This window comes from Stenella coeruleoalba, assembly GCF_951394435.1.
Source record: "Stenella coeruleoalba genome assembly, chromosome: 20".
NCBI lineage: Eukaryota > Metazoa > Chordata > Mammalia > Artiodactyla > Delphinidae > Stenella > Stenella coeruleoalba.
The window spans coordinates 46891123-46907540 of NC_137166.1; the positions used below are offsets into that span (position 1 = coordinate 46891123).

At 53.0% G+C, this 16418-nt stretch overlaps 2 protein-coding genes across 2 annotated transcripts in view; one reads left to right on the top strand and one right to left on the bottom strand.

Moving 5' to 3' along the window:
• The first annotated feature begins 174 nt into the window (after positions 1 to 174).
• ITPKC (inositol-trisphosphate 3-kinase C) lies at positions 175 to 16350 on the top strand. The gene is made up of 7 exons (XM_079908668.1): positions 175 to 1396; positions 5624 to 5723; positions 8044 to 8257; positions 9523 to 9727; positions 11846 to 11947; positions 12946 to 13017; positions 14934 to 16350. The coding sequence occupies exons 1-7, from the start codon at positions 236 to 238 to the stop codon at positions 15135 to 15137; spliced, it is 2058 nt and encodes a 685-aa protein (XP_079764794.1). The 5' UTR covers positions 175 to 235; the 3' UTR covers positions 15138 to 16350.
• Positions 10231 to 16418, bottom strand: part of LOC307179490 (cytochrome P450 2A13-like) — a 79625-nt gene continuing 73437 nt past the window's right edge. Inside the window, exon 4 of the mRNA XM_079908709.1 lies at positions 10231 to 10393. The gene's annotated coding sequence lies outside the window, so the exon portion shown is untranslated. The remainder of the gene's footprint in view (positions 10394 to 16418) is intronic.

A 16418-nucleotide genomic window follows, 5' to 3' on the forward strand; every position in this document is an offset into this window, starting at 1 on the left:
AAGGCCCATACCCCTTTACGTCACGTCCGGCGAGGCGGGGCTTCGGGGCCTTCCCCGGGAGTTGTGGGCGGGGGTGGGGGTGGGGGAAAGTATCGGTTAACCCCTGCTTGGCTGGGCTGGCTGGAGCTCCGCGGGCCGGAACCCGCGAGTCGGGGCTCCCCAGCCACACCCCTCGCGGGATTTAAAGGGGCAGGAGGGGCTGGGCCCGGTCGAATCCCGAACCTAGGGAGCGGGCATGAGGCGCTGCCCGTGCCGGGGAAACCTGAGCGAGGCGGAGGCTGGGGCGCTGCCGGGGACAGCCCGCATGGGACTGGCGGCGACGCGAGGGGGGCGGCGGCGGCAGCCGGGGCAGCAACGACCTGGGCCCGGCGCAGGGGGCCCGGCGGGGCGGCCGGAGAGGGGCGGGCCCCGGGCCCGGACCGAGGAGTCCAACCTCCACACCGAGCCCGAGAGGGCCGGCCTCGGGCCTGAGTCGGGGACCGACGGACAGGCTGAGCCTGAAGCAGCTGGCTCCGGGGCGGGGACGGAGCGGCCCAGCCAAAAGACGGAGCCAGGCAGGTCCATCCTCCGGACACATCCAGAAAGGAGCAGCCACTGGTCAGAACTGGAGACAGCCGGTGACTGGACGGAGACTAGGACAGATGGCTTTTGGACTGATCCACACAGGTCTGACCTCCAGTGTCAGCCAGAGAGGGCTAACCTCTGGGCACAGCAAGGGGTTGATGGGCCCTGGGCAGAGCTAGAAATACATGGGTCACAGACCCAGCCAGAGAGGGCCAAGCCCAGGGCTGATAACCTCTGGACCCACCAGAACAGGTCCAGCATCCGGACTCAGCCAGAAGGGGCCTCTCTCTCAACAGAGCCAAATGCTGATGGCTCTCGGAAAGAATTGTACACTGATGGCTCCAGGACACAACCGGATACCAAAGACCCCTGGATAGAGCAGCACATTGATGGCTCCCAGATACAACAGGATACGGAAACAACCTGGAAACAGCTTGACATCGATGGTTTCCCAGCACAACAAGATACTGATGGCTTCTGGCCACAGCCTGGCACTGATGGACCCCAGACACAAGATACTCATGGACCCCAGACAGAGCCTGGGACAGACTGCCTTTTGGGGGAGCCCAACCAAGATGGCTCGTTAGAGGAACCAGAACACGGGGAGTTGGTGACTCACCTGTACTCTCACCAGGAGTGTTGCCCCCTGACCCCTGTGCCCCGCCTCATCATCACTCCTGAAACCCCCGAGCCTGAGGCTCAGCCAGTGGGACCCCCCTCCCAGATTGAAGGGGGCAGTGGAGGCTTCTCCTCTGCCTCCTCTTTCGACGAGTCTGAGGATGACGTGGTGGCCGGGGGTGGAGGTTCCAGCGACCCCGAGGACAGGTCTGGGGTGAGTGGGACCCATCCTGCCCTTGAGCCACATCCCCACAGATCCCGTATCCCCCGCCTCGCCCCCGCCTTTCCTTTGAGAAGTTCTTTAGAACTCCACCAGCAATTTCATCTCCAGGCACCTCTTCCATCCGACAGCAGGGTTACTAACCCCCTCCAGGCAGCCTCTTGCTAATTCTCTTCATTTCCCCTCACCCACTGCCTCCAGTCCTGGGGTCTAAAATGGATGGCTGCTGGCCAACTTCATGGTACCCAGGAATCCCTGAAATTGTGTGAAACTGTGTGTGTATACACATGTTTTTGCAGCAAGGGTCTGTGACTTCTGTTGGATCACAGTCTGTGACCCCAAACTCTAAAGAACACTAGTTCAGGCAGACAGGAAGGGTGCACTTTCTACCGACTTTTCTAAGTCTGGGGCCTGTAGCTGCCTTAAAGGGTCATCAGCCTTCACCACCCCTTAGCTCATTCACTTTTGTAGGGAGTGAGCTCCCAGCTTTTATCAGATTCTCAAAGAGCTGTGTGAAGCCAAAATGCTAAGGGACCCCCAGCCTGGCCAGGGACTCTCCCATTTCCCCATTGCGTTGCCCCCCAGCTCCCCAGGGTGCTCCTGCACACTCTTGTTTACATCCTCCACCCTCATCCACAGCTTGGGTGCGGTTCTCTGGGGAATCAGGAAGGCCGTCAGGGCAGGTTCAGGGAGGGAGGGTCAGCGCATAGGCAGGTGTGAGAGCCTCTGGTGGGTCTGCCTGCTGGGTCCTCCCATTGTCCTGGGGCCCCTGGCTGGAATCTGCCCTGAGTCCCCCTCACCGCGCATGCTTCCCTTTAGGAACGTGCTCACACATGTGGCCACAGATATAAGAGGTAGACCTGCCCCAGCCTGCCTGTGCCGGAGCCAAGGCGCTGACCCTCTGGGGCTCTCTGCCATTGCTGTTCCCTCTGCCTACTCCCTCATCTCCTTGGCATCTCAGAGCAGCTGAGCTGGAGTGAATGAAGAAACAAAAATAGCAGCTATCACTCGCTCATGCCCAGCCCTGTGCTAAGCTTTCTTTTTTATTTTATTTTTTTCGGCCACACTCCAAGGCATGCAGGATCTTAGCTCCCCGACCAGGAATCGAACCCACGCCCCCTGCATTGGGAGCACAGAGTCCTCACCACTGGACCTCCAGGGAATTCCCTGTGCTAAGCTCTTTGCTAATATTAACTCATCTTAATCTTCACAGCAGCCCTATGAGGTAGATACTATGATCCCCATTTTATAGATGAAGAAACTGAGGCACAGAGACTCATCCAAGGTCACAGACCTTGGAAGGCACAGAGCTGAGATTCAAACCCTTACTGAATACCAGGCACTTTTCCAAGTGCTGTATGTGTGTTAACTCTTTGAATCCTTATAAAAGCACTATAAGATTGGGATTATTATTATCTGCATTTTACAGAGGGGAAACTAAGGCCTAGAGAAGTGAGGTCACTTGCTTGGAGTTGGCCACGTCTGGTCGGAGCTTGGATTCTAACTCAGTGCTGGCTTAGTTGAAAACCCAGTCATTTCCACCCCTGCACTTTGTGGATCTGTCCCTAACTTGCCTTCCTCCCAGGCCTCCCTGTCTCCAGTGTTTCCTCATCCCCTAGAATCTGCCTCCAAAACCCAGCTCTGACTAACTTTTCAACGTTCCCGGCTCCAGAGTCTTCCATGGCTCCCCAGGGCCTGCCTGATAGCGATCAGGAGTTCAGTCCTGTGTTCACAGCTTCCTGTCTCCAGGCTCCTTTCTACGTTCAGCTTCCCTTTTCCCATCCTGATCCCTTCTGCTGCTGCAAGGGAGCCGAAGTACACACTGTTCCCTGAACATGTTGCAGCCATCCTGCCTCCGCTCATTGCTCAAGCTGTTCCCACCACCCAGAATACCCCTCGCTTCCTTCTTGCTTCATTTTGAAATCCCATCTGACCTTAAAGGCCCAGCTACTTTCTCCCCCCTCCCCCACCTTCCTTCCTTCTCACATCCATCCTGTCCTCCTAATCAGACAACAGACAGTCCCAGGGTCCCTAATTTGTGTTTGGCCCCGTGTTGGCTTTGCTGGGAACACAGTAGTGACCCAGACACTGCCCGCATGGAGCTCCCAGGCCGGTGGAGGAGACAGACCCATCACCAGGCAGTGACAGCTCAGAGTGCTCAGGGCTGGGATGGGGGAAGCCCAGAGGGTTGTGGGAATCTAGAGAAGGTGACTGGCCAGACCTGGGGTATCAGAGCGGGCTTCCTGGAGGAGGAGGAGGAGATGTGAGCTGAGGCCATGATGAAGCCATCTGAGAAAGCCCAGATTAACCATCAGATCTAAGAAAAAAGAGAGAGAAGATACTGAACCTGCTTATGATTAAAAAAAAAAAAAAAAGACATTTAATCAACCTCCTTCAACCCAAGCTACATTTTTGGAGCACCTATTGTGTGTCAGGCCATGGCTGGGGACACAGTTGTAACCATGACAACCCCAGTCCCTGCCCTCAAGACTTGTAATCTAGCAGGGCTGTAATGGATAAGGCCAGGGCAGTGGAGTCAGACCAGAGGGAGAACCCCAGCACTATGCTGTGTGATTTAGGCAGGTGACTTCACCCGTCTGAGTCTCTGTTTCCGCCTCTGTAACACAGTCAGCAGTCTTCCTGGGGTTGTGTTTTTAGGATTAAGTAGGTTATGGCACACTGAGCCTCTGTCATTGTGCCTGGAATGTTCCAGGTGCTTAGTAAACAGGAACCTTTATTCATCACCTCCTCTTCACGGCTGGCAGCTGGAGAGGGGAGGGAATAGCCCTTCCTGAATCCTTCAGTCCAACCCCTGCCTGTGTTTGACCTTCCCACCATCCATTAGATGTCTGCTAGGTAGCTGGGCTCTGGTGGATAGGAGAGAACATGGCCTTGACCCCGGGGTGGGGGGAGATGAGCCACATAGCTTTTTTCTCTGGAGAGGACTCATTCTCCCAATCCTTGCTAAGGGCCTGCTGTGTGCTTGGAGCAGAGAAGATACTCGTGTGTGTGCGCGTGTGCACACGTGCGTGTGCGTGCATATGCAAATGCAATGAATCAGGCAGTAACCAGGTCTCAAGAAGCTCTTGCTTGAGTCCACATGATACAACTAAATCCTTGTTTTCTGTTTGCTTCTCTGGTTTTTTGTTGCTCTCTCTCTGTTTTTCTCTGCATCTATGTTTCTTTTTCTTTCTCTGTCATTACTTTGTGTCTCCCATTTTGTCTTTCTATATTTCTTTCTCTTCTAGTAACTCTGTGCCTATCTCTGTGTCAGTTGGAAGAGGTCAGGGTTTGCTATAGTGACAAACAGACCCCAAACTCAGTGACTTGGAACAACAAAGGATTTCTTTTTTTTTTTGTCCCCGAGGCTTGCAGGTTCTTAGTTCCCCAACCAGGGATTGAACCGAGGCACTTGGCAGTGAAAGCACGGAATCCTAACCACTGGACCACCAGGAAATTCCCAACAAAGGATTATTTTCGTTCCTACTGCACACTGACTGTGGGTCAGTGGTGGCTGAGGCGGCCCTGCTCCATGCTGTTTTCTCTCAGCCTCTGTTTCTCTTCCTACAGTCCCCCACCCCTTTCTACACTAGGGAAAAGAACATGGAGAGTCACTCGTTGGCTTTAAGGCTTCCACCCAAAAGTGACACTTCTGCTCACATGTCATTGGCCAAAGCTGAGTTCAAGAGGGCGGGCATATCCCTGGTAGGGGGACAGGCTGGAGCTATTTGGTAAGCAGCTGTCATGACTGCTGCAGTCTCCATCTTTGTCCCTGTCTGTCTTTGTCATCACTTTGTCATCTGTCTCTGTTTCTGTCTCTCTTTGTGGTTCGGCCTCTATTCATCAATTCCTGCCTTTATCATTTTCCCTGGAACCACCTTTTTGATGTATATATGTCGAGGGACGATTTGGGAGTTACTGGTGACTGCAACACAACCTAGCCTATCTCTGCTCCTTCGAGAAGGACAGAGAGACACAGATACAAAGTGATGACACCGAGACAAATGGACAGAGACTCTTCTCTGCCTTTGCTGAGGCCCCTGGGGAGTTTGTGATTGCACAAGTCAGTGAGCTTTGCTCACCGCAACCAGCTTGGGCCCAGGGATCCCAGGAAGCCCCCCTAAGGACCCCCGGTCCACCTTGGTTCCCTCTCATGGCAGCAGCGCCATCCCCCTCCATCCCCGGCCTTAGCCCTGACCCCACCCTTTCTGCCCCACACAGAACAAACCGTGGAAGAAGCTGAAGACAGTGCTGAAGTATTCGCCCTTCATGGTCTCCTTCCGAAAACACTACCCTTGGGTCCAGCTGTCTGGACACACTGGTGAGCGCGGGGGGAGAAGGGCGGGTGGGGGACAGGCAGGGCTGGGCAGAGACGCCTGGGCGGGGAAGGAACTGCTGTTTGTACTTTAGTTCCCGCATCTGTAAAATGGGCTTGGTGACAGTCTCCAGCTCATGGGGCTTTTATGGAAAGTGCTTAGGCCCGGGCTGGGCCATTCATACATCAGGATGGAGGGCTGTTTCCTGTTATCCCGGTGGCAGGGGGCAAATCTTTGACCATGGGGACAGATGGGCCTGGGCTCAAATCCGAGTTCCGCTCTCTATTTGTGGATGACCCTGGGCAAGTTACTCTCCCTCCCTGGGGCTCAGTGTCCTCATCTCTAGTGTGAGATAATTGTCCCTCCCTTGCAGGGTAAACTAAAGGGTTAAAATCAAAATGTATATTGAGGGCTTCCCTGGTGGTGCAGTGGTTGCGAGTCCGCCTGGCGAAGCAGGGGACACGGGTTTGTGCCCCGGTCCGGGAAGATCCCACATGCCGCGGAGCGGCTGGGCCCGTGAGCCATGGCCGCTGAGCCTGCGCGTCCGGAGCCTGTGCTCCGCAACGGGAAAGGCCACAACAGTGAGGCCCACGTACCGCAATGTATATTGAGATTGAGAGACAGACCCCTCATAAATGGCAATTACCAGTCCCTGTCCTCACCCTGTGGCCAGAGCAGAGTAGGCCGCCAATAAACAACAGCTACAATGTTTCCCCAGGACCTATAGCACAATCTCGTTAGCACATAATAGCACAAGGCCTAGAATCTAGCATTTTTGGTAAAGGGCTAGATAATAGCTATAAGCTACTCAGCTCCGTTGTCGCAGCACAAAAGCCGCCATAGTTAATATATAAATTTGTGAGTGTGTCTGTGTTCCAGTAAGCTTTTTTTTACAAAAACAGACTGTGGGCTGGACTAGACCAACTGTATCCACCAGCAAAGGGAGGCAGGAAGGGAACTTATCTGCCTGTTCATCCTTAGAACTGAGTCAGAGAAAGGCAAGGCCCCCCTAAAACTGTAAACACAGGCCTGCCATCTGTATGTATCCTAGTTACTATCGCTGAGTTTCAAAAATACCAAAAATGAAAAACTCAAAACTTAGTGGTGGTTTAAAAAAACAAACAAACAACTTAGTGGAATAAAACAGCCATTTGATTACACTCATAAGTTTTGGGTCAGGAATTCAGACAGAGCATGGCAGGGCTGGCTTGTTGCTGCGCCGTGATATCTGGGAATTCAGCTAGAACAACTGGAAGGCTGCAAGCTGGAGACCTTTGGAGGTTCATTCATTCACACACCTGGCAGTTGATGCTGGTTGTTGGCTGGTTCTCAGTTGGGGCTGCCGGCTGGAAAGCCTATATGTGACTTCTATGTGTAGCTGCTTGGGCTTCCTTACAGTATGGTAGCCTCAGAATAATCAGATTTCTTACATGGTAGCTCAGGACTTGAAAGGCAAGTGTCTCTGCCAACAAAGTGGAAGCTGCATCTCCTTTTATGACTTAGATCTGAAGTCACAGTGTTGCTTCTGCCATAAGCCCTCTCAGATTCAAGAGGAAAAGAATTAGATTCCACTTCTTGATGGGAGTGACAAAATTCTAGAAGAGCATGTGGGACATGAGCTACTGTTGCAGCCATCTTTGGAAAATATAATCTGAAAATACTATCTGCCTCAATAAGAATTTGTAATTCTGATCTACTCTATCTGCATGGCCCACAAAATGCCAGATTTGTAAATTAACAAGGCCCTGATTGTTAGCACTCTGGGACCCAGGCAGAAGCAAATGCAAATCTGCTTGGGAGAGTCATGCTGTTGACTCAGATCTCACAAAAATTCCCATTGCTGATCGAGAGCTCATAATCCAAAATTACAAAACAAATGAGGACACAGTGTGCTGTGAACAGGCCTCTGTTTAAACAAAATGCAGAACTAGGTCCTTCCTTCACCACCTCTGGCCAAGATTTTGAGAATTGCTGGTAGGGAGAGAAGGTATTGCGGAAGGGTCAGGCAAGATGATGGTGGCCAGGACCTGATACCTACAGGAGGTGGGGGAATTCTCTTGCTCATTCAGTTTTTTTTTTATTTTTTTTTGCGGTACGCGGGCCTCTCACTGTTGTGGCCTCTCCCGTTGTGGAGCACAGGCTCCGAACGTGCAGGCCCAGTGTCCATGGCTCACGGGCCCAGCTGCTCGGTGGCACATGGGATCCTCCCGGACCGGGGCACGAACCCGCGTTCCCTGCATCGGCAGGCGGACTCTCAACCACTGCGCCACCAGGGAAGCCCTTGCTCATTCAGTTTTTGACCCTCTCATTGACTGCTGCTCATAGGGAACTTCCAGGCAGGAGAGGATGGTTGGATTCTAAAGCGTTTCTGTCAGTATGAGCAGCGCAGCCTGGAGCAGCTGATGCGCGACCCACTGCGACCTTTCGTGCCAGCCTACTATGGCATGGTGCAGCAGGATGGCCAGGCCTTCAACCAGATGGAAGATCTCCTGGCAGACTTTGAGAACCCCTCCATCATGGACTGCAAGATGGGCAGCAGGTAGGTTCAGGGGCAGCCATGGGGCAGAGGTGAAGGGTCAGGGGGACATTTTTGAAGATAGCGCCAAGCCAGTCTTCAGCATCCTTTCCTGCCATCCGTGTATGAGAGTTCTGTTCTATCTTCTCATCAACACTTTGTATTACCTGTTTTATTACTTTTAACTATTCTGGTGAATAGTTATGATTTTAATTTCGATTTCTCTGATGACCAAACAACTTGAGCATTGATTGGCCATTTGGATATCCTCTTTGAAAAGTGCCCATTTTTCTACTGGTCTCTCTTTTTCTTTTTATTATAAAGATGTATAATTCTTTATATATTCTGGATACAAGTCCTTTGCTGGAGATACACACACACACACACACACACACACACACACACACACACACACACACACACTCCAACTCTCCCATTTCACTCTCTTAACGTCTTTTGATAAACAGAAGTTTTTTTTTAAATTAATTATTTAGTTAGTTAGTTTTGGCTGCGTTGGGTCTTTGTTGCTGCACGTGGGCTTTCTCTAGTTGCAGCGAGCTGGGGCTACTCTTTGTTGCGGTTGCAGTGCACGGGCCTCTCATTGCGGTGGCTTCTTTTGCTGCGGAGCACGGGCTCTAGGTATGCGGGCTTCAGTAGTTGTGGCTCACAGGCTCTAGAGCTCAGGCTCAGTAGTTGTGGTACACAGGATTAGTTGCTCCACGGCATGTGGGATCCTCCTGGACCAGGGATTGAACCCGTGTCCCCTGTATTGGCAGGCAGATTCTTAACCACTGCGCCACCAAGGAAGTCCCGAGAAGGGCTTTTAATTTAGTACAGGTTGTCAATTTTTTTCATTATGGTTAGTAGCTTTGTGTTTAAGAAATCTGCTTACTGTAAGGTCACAAAGATCTTCTCCTATGTTTTCTTCTACAAGCTTTGTTTTAATTATCGCATTTAGATCTGCAATCCACCTAGATTTAATTTTTGTATATGGTCTGAGGCAGGGATCAAGGTTCATTCCCCTCTCCCCACCGCTGTATGGATATCCTATTGACCTAGCACCATTTATTGAAAAGACTGCCCTTTCCCCACTGAATTGTGGTGCCTTCTTTTTCATAAATTGGGTGAACGTACGTGTGTGTCTGTTTGTGGACTCTGTTCTGGTCCATTGATCTATTTGTCTATTCTTGTACCACACTGTAGTTTTGTAACATGCCTTGATATCAGAGAGTGTAAGTCCTCCAGCTTTGTTCTTCGTAATTTCCCTTGTTATATCCTCTGTGTCCCAGGACCTACCTGGAGGAGGAGCTGGTGAAGGCGCGAGAACGGCCCCGGCCCCGGAAGGACATGTATGAGAAGATGGTGGCTGTGGACCCTGGGGCCCCAACGCCCGAGGAACATGCCCAGGGTGCAGTCACCAAGCCCCGCTACATGCAGTGGAGGGAGACCGTGAGCTCGACCTCCACCCTGGGTTTCCGGATCGAGGGCATCAAGGTGAGGGCCAGGAGCTGCTAGCCTGTTTGTAGAGGGCTAAGAGCTAGATCTGAGGCAGGGCTTCCCAAGGAACCAGGGTGTCAGAGAAAGCAGGAAAGAAGCAAGATCTGGAGAGAGAGCAGGAGACTGCAGAGGATGGAAAGATGCGCTAGGAGGGTTCCTGCTTCCCTCTTACCCCTGTGTCTATCACAGACCAAGTTTTGTTTACCCATCTGTCTGAAGGTCTCTTGATTCCATCTTCTTTCCCCTCCCCAAGACCAAGACCCTGTCCTAGTCCAGCCGCATCTTCTCCTGACTCAGCTTCCCTGGCCTCCCAGATGCTGGTCTCACCTCCTCTGATCCATCATCCAACACGGCAGCTGGAGGGGCTTTTTCCTCCTTATGGAGAAAAATGTTCTCTTTTCTTCTTTATTTCTTTCTTCAAAAGTTGTTTATTTTATTTATTTATTTTTGGCTGTATTGGGTCTTCGTTGCTGTGCGCGGGCTTTCTCTAGTTGCGGAGAGCGGGGGCTACTTTTCGTTGCGGTATGCGGGATTCTCATTACGGTGGTTTCTCTTGTTGCGGAGCATGGGCTCTAGAGCACAGGCTCAGTAGTTGTGGCGCACGGGCTTAGTTGCTCTGCGGCATGTGGGATCTTCCTGGACCAGGGCTCGAACCCATGTACCCTGCATTGGCAGGCGGATTCTCAACCACTGTGCCACTAGGGTAGCCCTTTTCTTTCTTTTTTTTGTAAATTAAATCTAATCGTTTGAATAGCTATTCACACAGCTCGAAAGTCAAAATAATATTATAAAAGGGTATATAGGAGAAATCTCTCTCCCAACCCTGTTGCCGTCCTTCCCATTCTGTCCCTCTACCACCCCCTCCTCGTGGGGAACCACTTTATCAGTTTCTTATATTTCTTCCTGTATATACAAACAAATGCAGTTGTATATACTACCTTTTCCTCCCATTTTTAAATTTATTTATTTGGCTGCGCTGGGTCTTAGTTGCAGTATGCAGGATCTTTTTAGTTGCGGCATGTGAACTCCTAGTTGTGGCATGTGGGATCTAGTTCCCTGACCAGGGATTGAATCCGGGCCCCCTGCATTGGGAGTGTGGAGTCTTAGCCACTGGACCACGGGGGAAGTCCCTCCTCCCTTTTTCGTTTTTACAAAAGGTGGCGTAGTCCTGGAGAGTTTCCCATATCATTTCGTAGAGAGATAGGAGATCCTCTTCCTCCCTCCCTCCCTCCCTTCCTTCCTATTCCTTCTATAATAGCTCTTTGTGGATGTGCCACAGTCCCCTATAGATGGCACAGTGAAGCACTTTCATTTCTTTGAAAGGGTCCTGTTCTCTCCTGCCACAGGCCCTCTGCACGTGCTGTTTCCTGTGCCAGGAGTACTTTTCCCCTGTTCCCCTGGTTGACTGACTCCCAGTCATTTTCCTGACTCCTTCCAAATTTCACTTCCTCTGGGAAGCCCTCCTTGAGTTCCATCCGACTAGTTCAGGGTCTTTACCTCCTTATAACTCCCTATACTCCATTATTCTTATCTCCCTTTGTGATGATCTTATTCAGTATTTGCATCCCTCATCTATGCTGTTACCTCCATGTTACCATTGCCCACAGGGCACCCGGCACAGCATGGCAGAATGACTCGGGGGCTCTCTGTGCCCCTCGCAGACAAAAAATAACATTAGTCTCTTCTACTGAGTGCTTACTTACTATGTGCCAGGCACTGTGCAGTGTATCCTGCACACCCAATCTCTCCTCCTCCTTATACCAGCTTTAGGAGGTAGAGACTAACACAATTCTCATTTTCCAGATGAGGAACTCCAGGCTGAGGCAGGTGAAGTGACTTGCTTAACGCCACCTAGCTAGGAATTAGCAGAGCCATGATTCAAAGCCAGATCCACCCGGCTCCAAAGCCCACCTGGCTAGATTGGCTCAACCAGGGGGTTCAAGGTTAGACTTGAAGGACTGGTTGCTCAGGAGTATGACTTGGGGCTAGGCGGGTGGGCTAGCTTCCCCTGAACAGCAAGTGAGCCTGGAGGTGGGTAGGTGGCCCCTGGAAGTGCCTGAGGCTGCTTGGTGTTGGGCGTGGGAAGGAAAAGGTATGACACCCCTCATCCTTTAGAAAGCCGATGGGACCTGCAACACTAACTTCAAGAAGATGCGGAAACTGGAGGAGGTGACAAAGATGTTGGAGGACTTTGTGGATGGGAACCGCGGAATCCTGGTGAGCGGGACACCTATGCCCCCAAATTTAGCAGCTTAGGACCACCACCATCATTGTTCCTCCCACGTCAACAGTCTCTTGCCTTGGGCCGAGGTTGGCTGACACTGGCTGGCATTGCTCACCGTCAGGCCAGCTGGTGGGAGGGCCCTGCTCTCATGTCTGGTGGCTGCCTTACTGTCTCGGCTCCTGGCTCAATCCAGCAGACTAGCCTGGGCTTGTTCTCACGGTGGAAGCAGCGGGCCAAGAAAACAAGTGAAAAAGCAAAGCCTATCGGTGGCTAGGCTCAGAATGGCCACCATCATTCTCGCCATGTTCTATTGGCCAAAGCAAGTCATAAGACCAAGACTAGATTACAAGGGAAAGACTCCACCTCTTGGTGAGAGGAGCTGCTAGGAATTGTGGGTATTCATGTAATCTACCAACCACACTCTTTTTTTTTTTAAATTTTTATTTATTGTGTTCATTTATTTATTTTTGGACGCATTGGCTCTCCATTGCTGCACATGGGCTTTCTCTAGTTGCAGCGAGCAGGGGCTACTCTTCGTTGTGGTGTGCGGGCTTCTCATTGCGGTGGCTTCACTTGTGGTGGAGCACAGGCTCTAGGAACGTGGGCTTCAGTAGTTGTGGCACACGGGCTCAGTAGTTGTGGCTCACAGGCTCTAGAGCACAGGCTCAGTAGTTGTGGTGCACGGGCTTAGTTGCTCCGTGGCATGTGGGATCTTCCTGGACCAGGGCTCGAACCCGTGTCCCCTGCATTGGCAGGCGGATTCTTAACCACTGCGCCACCAGGGAAGTCCCCAACCACAGTCTTGTCTGTGCCACCCTGATGCATCCAACCCCTGCCCCCCCCACCTCCCATTTCCCCATGGCCCCCTTTACCCCATTCTGGCTGGGGTATGCCTACTCCTTTGGGGGTATGGGATGAGGTCAGATGTCAAGGTGGGTAAGGACCCACAAAGTCCATAAGCTAACCAAGAAATCCTCCGTCTCATGCACAGAAAAAGTACGTGGCACGCCTAGAGGAACTCCGTGAAGCTCTGGAGAACTCCCCCTTCTTCAAGACCCACGAGGTGCGAGCCCCGGCCACCATGGGAACAGAGGGCCCTGTGTGAGGGGGAGTGTCGGGGTCCGGGTGGTGCTCAGCAGAAACCACCAACAGGGTCACAGGCCAAAGCTATAAAAGGAAGCCCCGAGTTCTGGGGTTTGCTTCTTTAGGGTAGGCAGCACGAGGGATTGCAGGGACGTGGGACAGTTAGGAGCATGGACCCCAGCCAGGTGGCCTTGGGATGAGGCTGGCTCTGCCGCGTGACCCTGGGCATATGACCTACCCTCTCAGGCCTCAGTTTCCTCCTGCCGTGGGGAGGAACAATAGTACCTTCCTTACAGAGCTGCTGAGGTGGGAGATGAGCAAATGCAGAGTGCCGTGAGGAGCACAGAGGGGCTCTCGACTCCTGGCTCTTGTGGTTATTTTAGACCCGTGATGATTTACAGTTCTTGTTACCTGCCTTCCTCCTCTGGTGGCTGTCCCCACTCCCCTTTCCTCTCTCTCCGTTCCGCAGCCTGTGTCTCTTTGGAAACATTCATCTCTCTGAGGCTGTCTCAGAGAGTCTGTGGTGACGTCACTGTGTCTATCTCCAAGTTCTTCCGCCTCCCCGCTCAAGCCCCTCTCTCCTCTTTTTCCTGATATCACTGACTTCTGAAAGAGCACCGATCTGGGCGTCAGGCCAGCCTGTGTTCGAATCCCAGCCACCTGAGCCTGGGCAGCAGCTCCGCAGGCCTGTCTCCTGACCTGTAGGACAGGGTAACGGTAGCACCTGCCGCATGGGTGTAACGAAGGTTAAGTGGGTTAATATAGTTAAAGCCCAGCCCATAAGAACCCTGCAGTATGTGCCAGCTTTTATGGTCACGTTTGTTATCACCAAACGTCACCCTCATCACCCTTGTTACTGCCTTTGAGCTTTACACGCAAGTCACAAAGAGGAGGCCTGGGCCCCACCTCTTATGTCCTCAGGTTTGGTTTCACCTGCCCGGTGACTAAACATTTAAAAAAATTAGTTGCCAACATTGAAAACATGATAAAGATGTAGAGTTCACACCAAAATCGGGACTTCCAGTTTCTCTTGGCACCACGAGAGACACGGTAACCCTGGGCCGCTCGCCACATGCCAGCAGCCATCCAGAGCTGGGCAGCGTCTGCCTCTTCTGACAGCCGCCTGCTTGCCTGCCCAGTCACCCGGGTTCTCTGGGAGCGCTGGTGTCTGAAACCCGGCTAGAAAAAGGGAGAGGCTTGCAAACCTGGCGTTAGATGAAGGGAAGGAATGTATTTCTAACTAAAAAAGAAAGAACAACCCAGTATCTCCGGAGGGCTGTGTGGCCAGCTCCACGAGGCAGCTTGTGAGCTGTGGAACGTGGAACGCTGCAGTGACCCCAGGAGGTGGGGCAGTTACCATCACCCCCATTCTACAGATGAGGAAACTGAGCTGGACAAAGGAAGCCACTTGCCTGGCGTCACCAGCAGCAATCCGCTGGGGCTGAGTGGTTGCTGCCCCTTCCCGCGGGGAGGCATTATCCACTCCCTCAGTCCCCACCAGGCCCCTCTGACGGCTTCAGGATCCTGCGGGCATTTGAGTTTGTACCCCAGCTTGAAAAAGGATAACAGTTAACACTGTTTTGCATTTGTTTATACGGGCAACTCTTCTAAGAGCTTTCTGTGGATTAATTCACACATATAATATGCACAGCAACCTTTGAGGTAAACGGTACTCTTATTCCGTTATTCCCACTTTGTACATGAGGACACAGAGATAAGGAGAAGTTAAGTCCCCTGCCCAAGGCCACACAGCCGTAAGTGGCAGAGCTAGGGTTTGAACCCAGGCAGCCTGGCTCCAAAGTTCATGCCGTCAGCCACCCTGCCCAGCAGTCTGTGGGGCCAAGACCTTGGCCAGTGCCTGTCCCTCCCTCTAACCTCCTGCCTCTCCCTCTGCAGGTGGTAGGCAGCTCCCTCCTCTTTGTGCATGACTACACCGGCCTGGCCAAGGTCTGGATGATCGACTTTGGCAAGACAGTGGCCCTGCCTGACCACCAGACGCTCAGCCACCGGCTGCCCTGGGCCGAGGGCAACCGCGAGGACGGCTACCTCTGGGGCCTGGACAACGTGATTCACCTCCTCCAGGGCCTGGCCTATAGCTGACCTGCTCGCCCACCATCACGTTTATTTATTGGATGGTGCCCGTGTGGCCGGAGGGGCCCCGAGATGCATGGGATGGGAAAGGTTCCACTGCACACCATGCAGGACCAGTGCAGAAGATGCAAAGGGCCTTGGCGATCAGGTGGCACCGCACCCACGGGGGCGGGGAGGTTGTTAAGAGCCCGAGAGGTGCGTGCCCTGGCTGGGTCCTGCGGTGAGTCAGAACCAGACTGGGTCCCCTGACCAGCCAGGAAGGCTTCTGAGGGGCTGCAGAGGCCACAACTAAACCACACGCCCTGAGAGAACACAGTGCATGTACTGCAGGGCACGGGCGTGACCTCAGGCCTCTCACCACATGGATGACTGTAACCTCGGCCTCCTCGTCAGCCCCTCGCTCTATGAGCTGGCCCCTCGCAGGCCCGAGAACCAGACCTCATTTGTGAGCAAATGTAGCAGCCCTTGGTTGGCCCGCCCGGGAGAGTTATAGCCCAGTCTCTTCATCTGGGGTCCCTCCAAGTGCTGACAGAGGCTTTGAGGGTGTGGCACCCTGGGACTGGCTTGAGAGCTGCCACCGCTGGGCAGGGCCCAGTTCACCCTGTCCTACCCGCGCTTGGCCCCATGGGCTCCTGCCCTGCTCCTGGGAGAACTCTGCTGACCCCCCTGCAGACTGAAACCACAGCTGTGTCCCATGCCTGCACTGTGACCAGCACAACCTTGTTTCTCAGGCCTCAGCCTCGGGACGTCCTCCTTCTGCCCTTTACCCTTTTCTGTCTCCTCCCTCCTAGCGGACTGTGGCGGCAGGAAGGGCATTCAGAAGGAAAAGGGAAAAGCAGGCTTGGGAACCAGCTGCCTTCCTCGGGAGGGCCCCCATCCCTGGCCTCTGCTGTGAAGAGGCCCCGCTTGGGCCTGTGGTGCAGGGTAGGTGGGCCTGCAGCCTGGTCCAAACCAAAGACCCCAGCACTCTGAGGTGTGGGTGGTGCCCCTCTGTCCTCCTCCTGCTCCTAACTTTGGGTTCCTGGCCTACAAGGCTGGGCTTGGGGAGGACAGGTGCCCCCGCTCTCCCTTAGCCAAAGCTCTAACGTGGTCTTCCGGCTGACGTGTGCTCCTTTTCTACTGACCATCTTTATACTTATTTATATGAGAGGTAGTTGTTAAGACGGGGCAGCGCTGGGGAACAGGAGGCAAAACTGCTTCACTGCCTTCCCATGACGACACCCCAATAAACAGCACATTTACAGTCACCTTTGTCTTTTGCATCTGGGGTCTGTGGGCTCAAAGCTCGTA

Bases quoted from the DNA above. Each gene is read 5' to 3' on its own strand.
- ITPKC (XM_079908668.1), top strand. From the start codon at position 236: ATGAGGCGCTGCCCGTGCCGGGGAAACCTGAGCGAGGCGGAGGCTGGG. The intron at 5,724-8,043 runs GTGAGCGCGGGG...TGCTGCTCATAG, and splicing joins CCAGCTGTCTGGACACACTG to GGAACTTCCAGGCAGGAGAG. The intron at 8,258-9,522 runs GTAGGTTCAGGG...TCTGTGTCCCAG, and splicing joins GACTGCAAGATGGGCAGCAG to GACCTACCTGGAGGAGGAGC.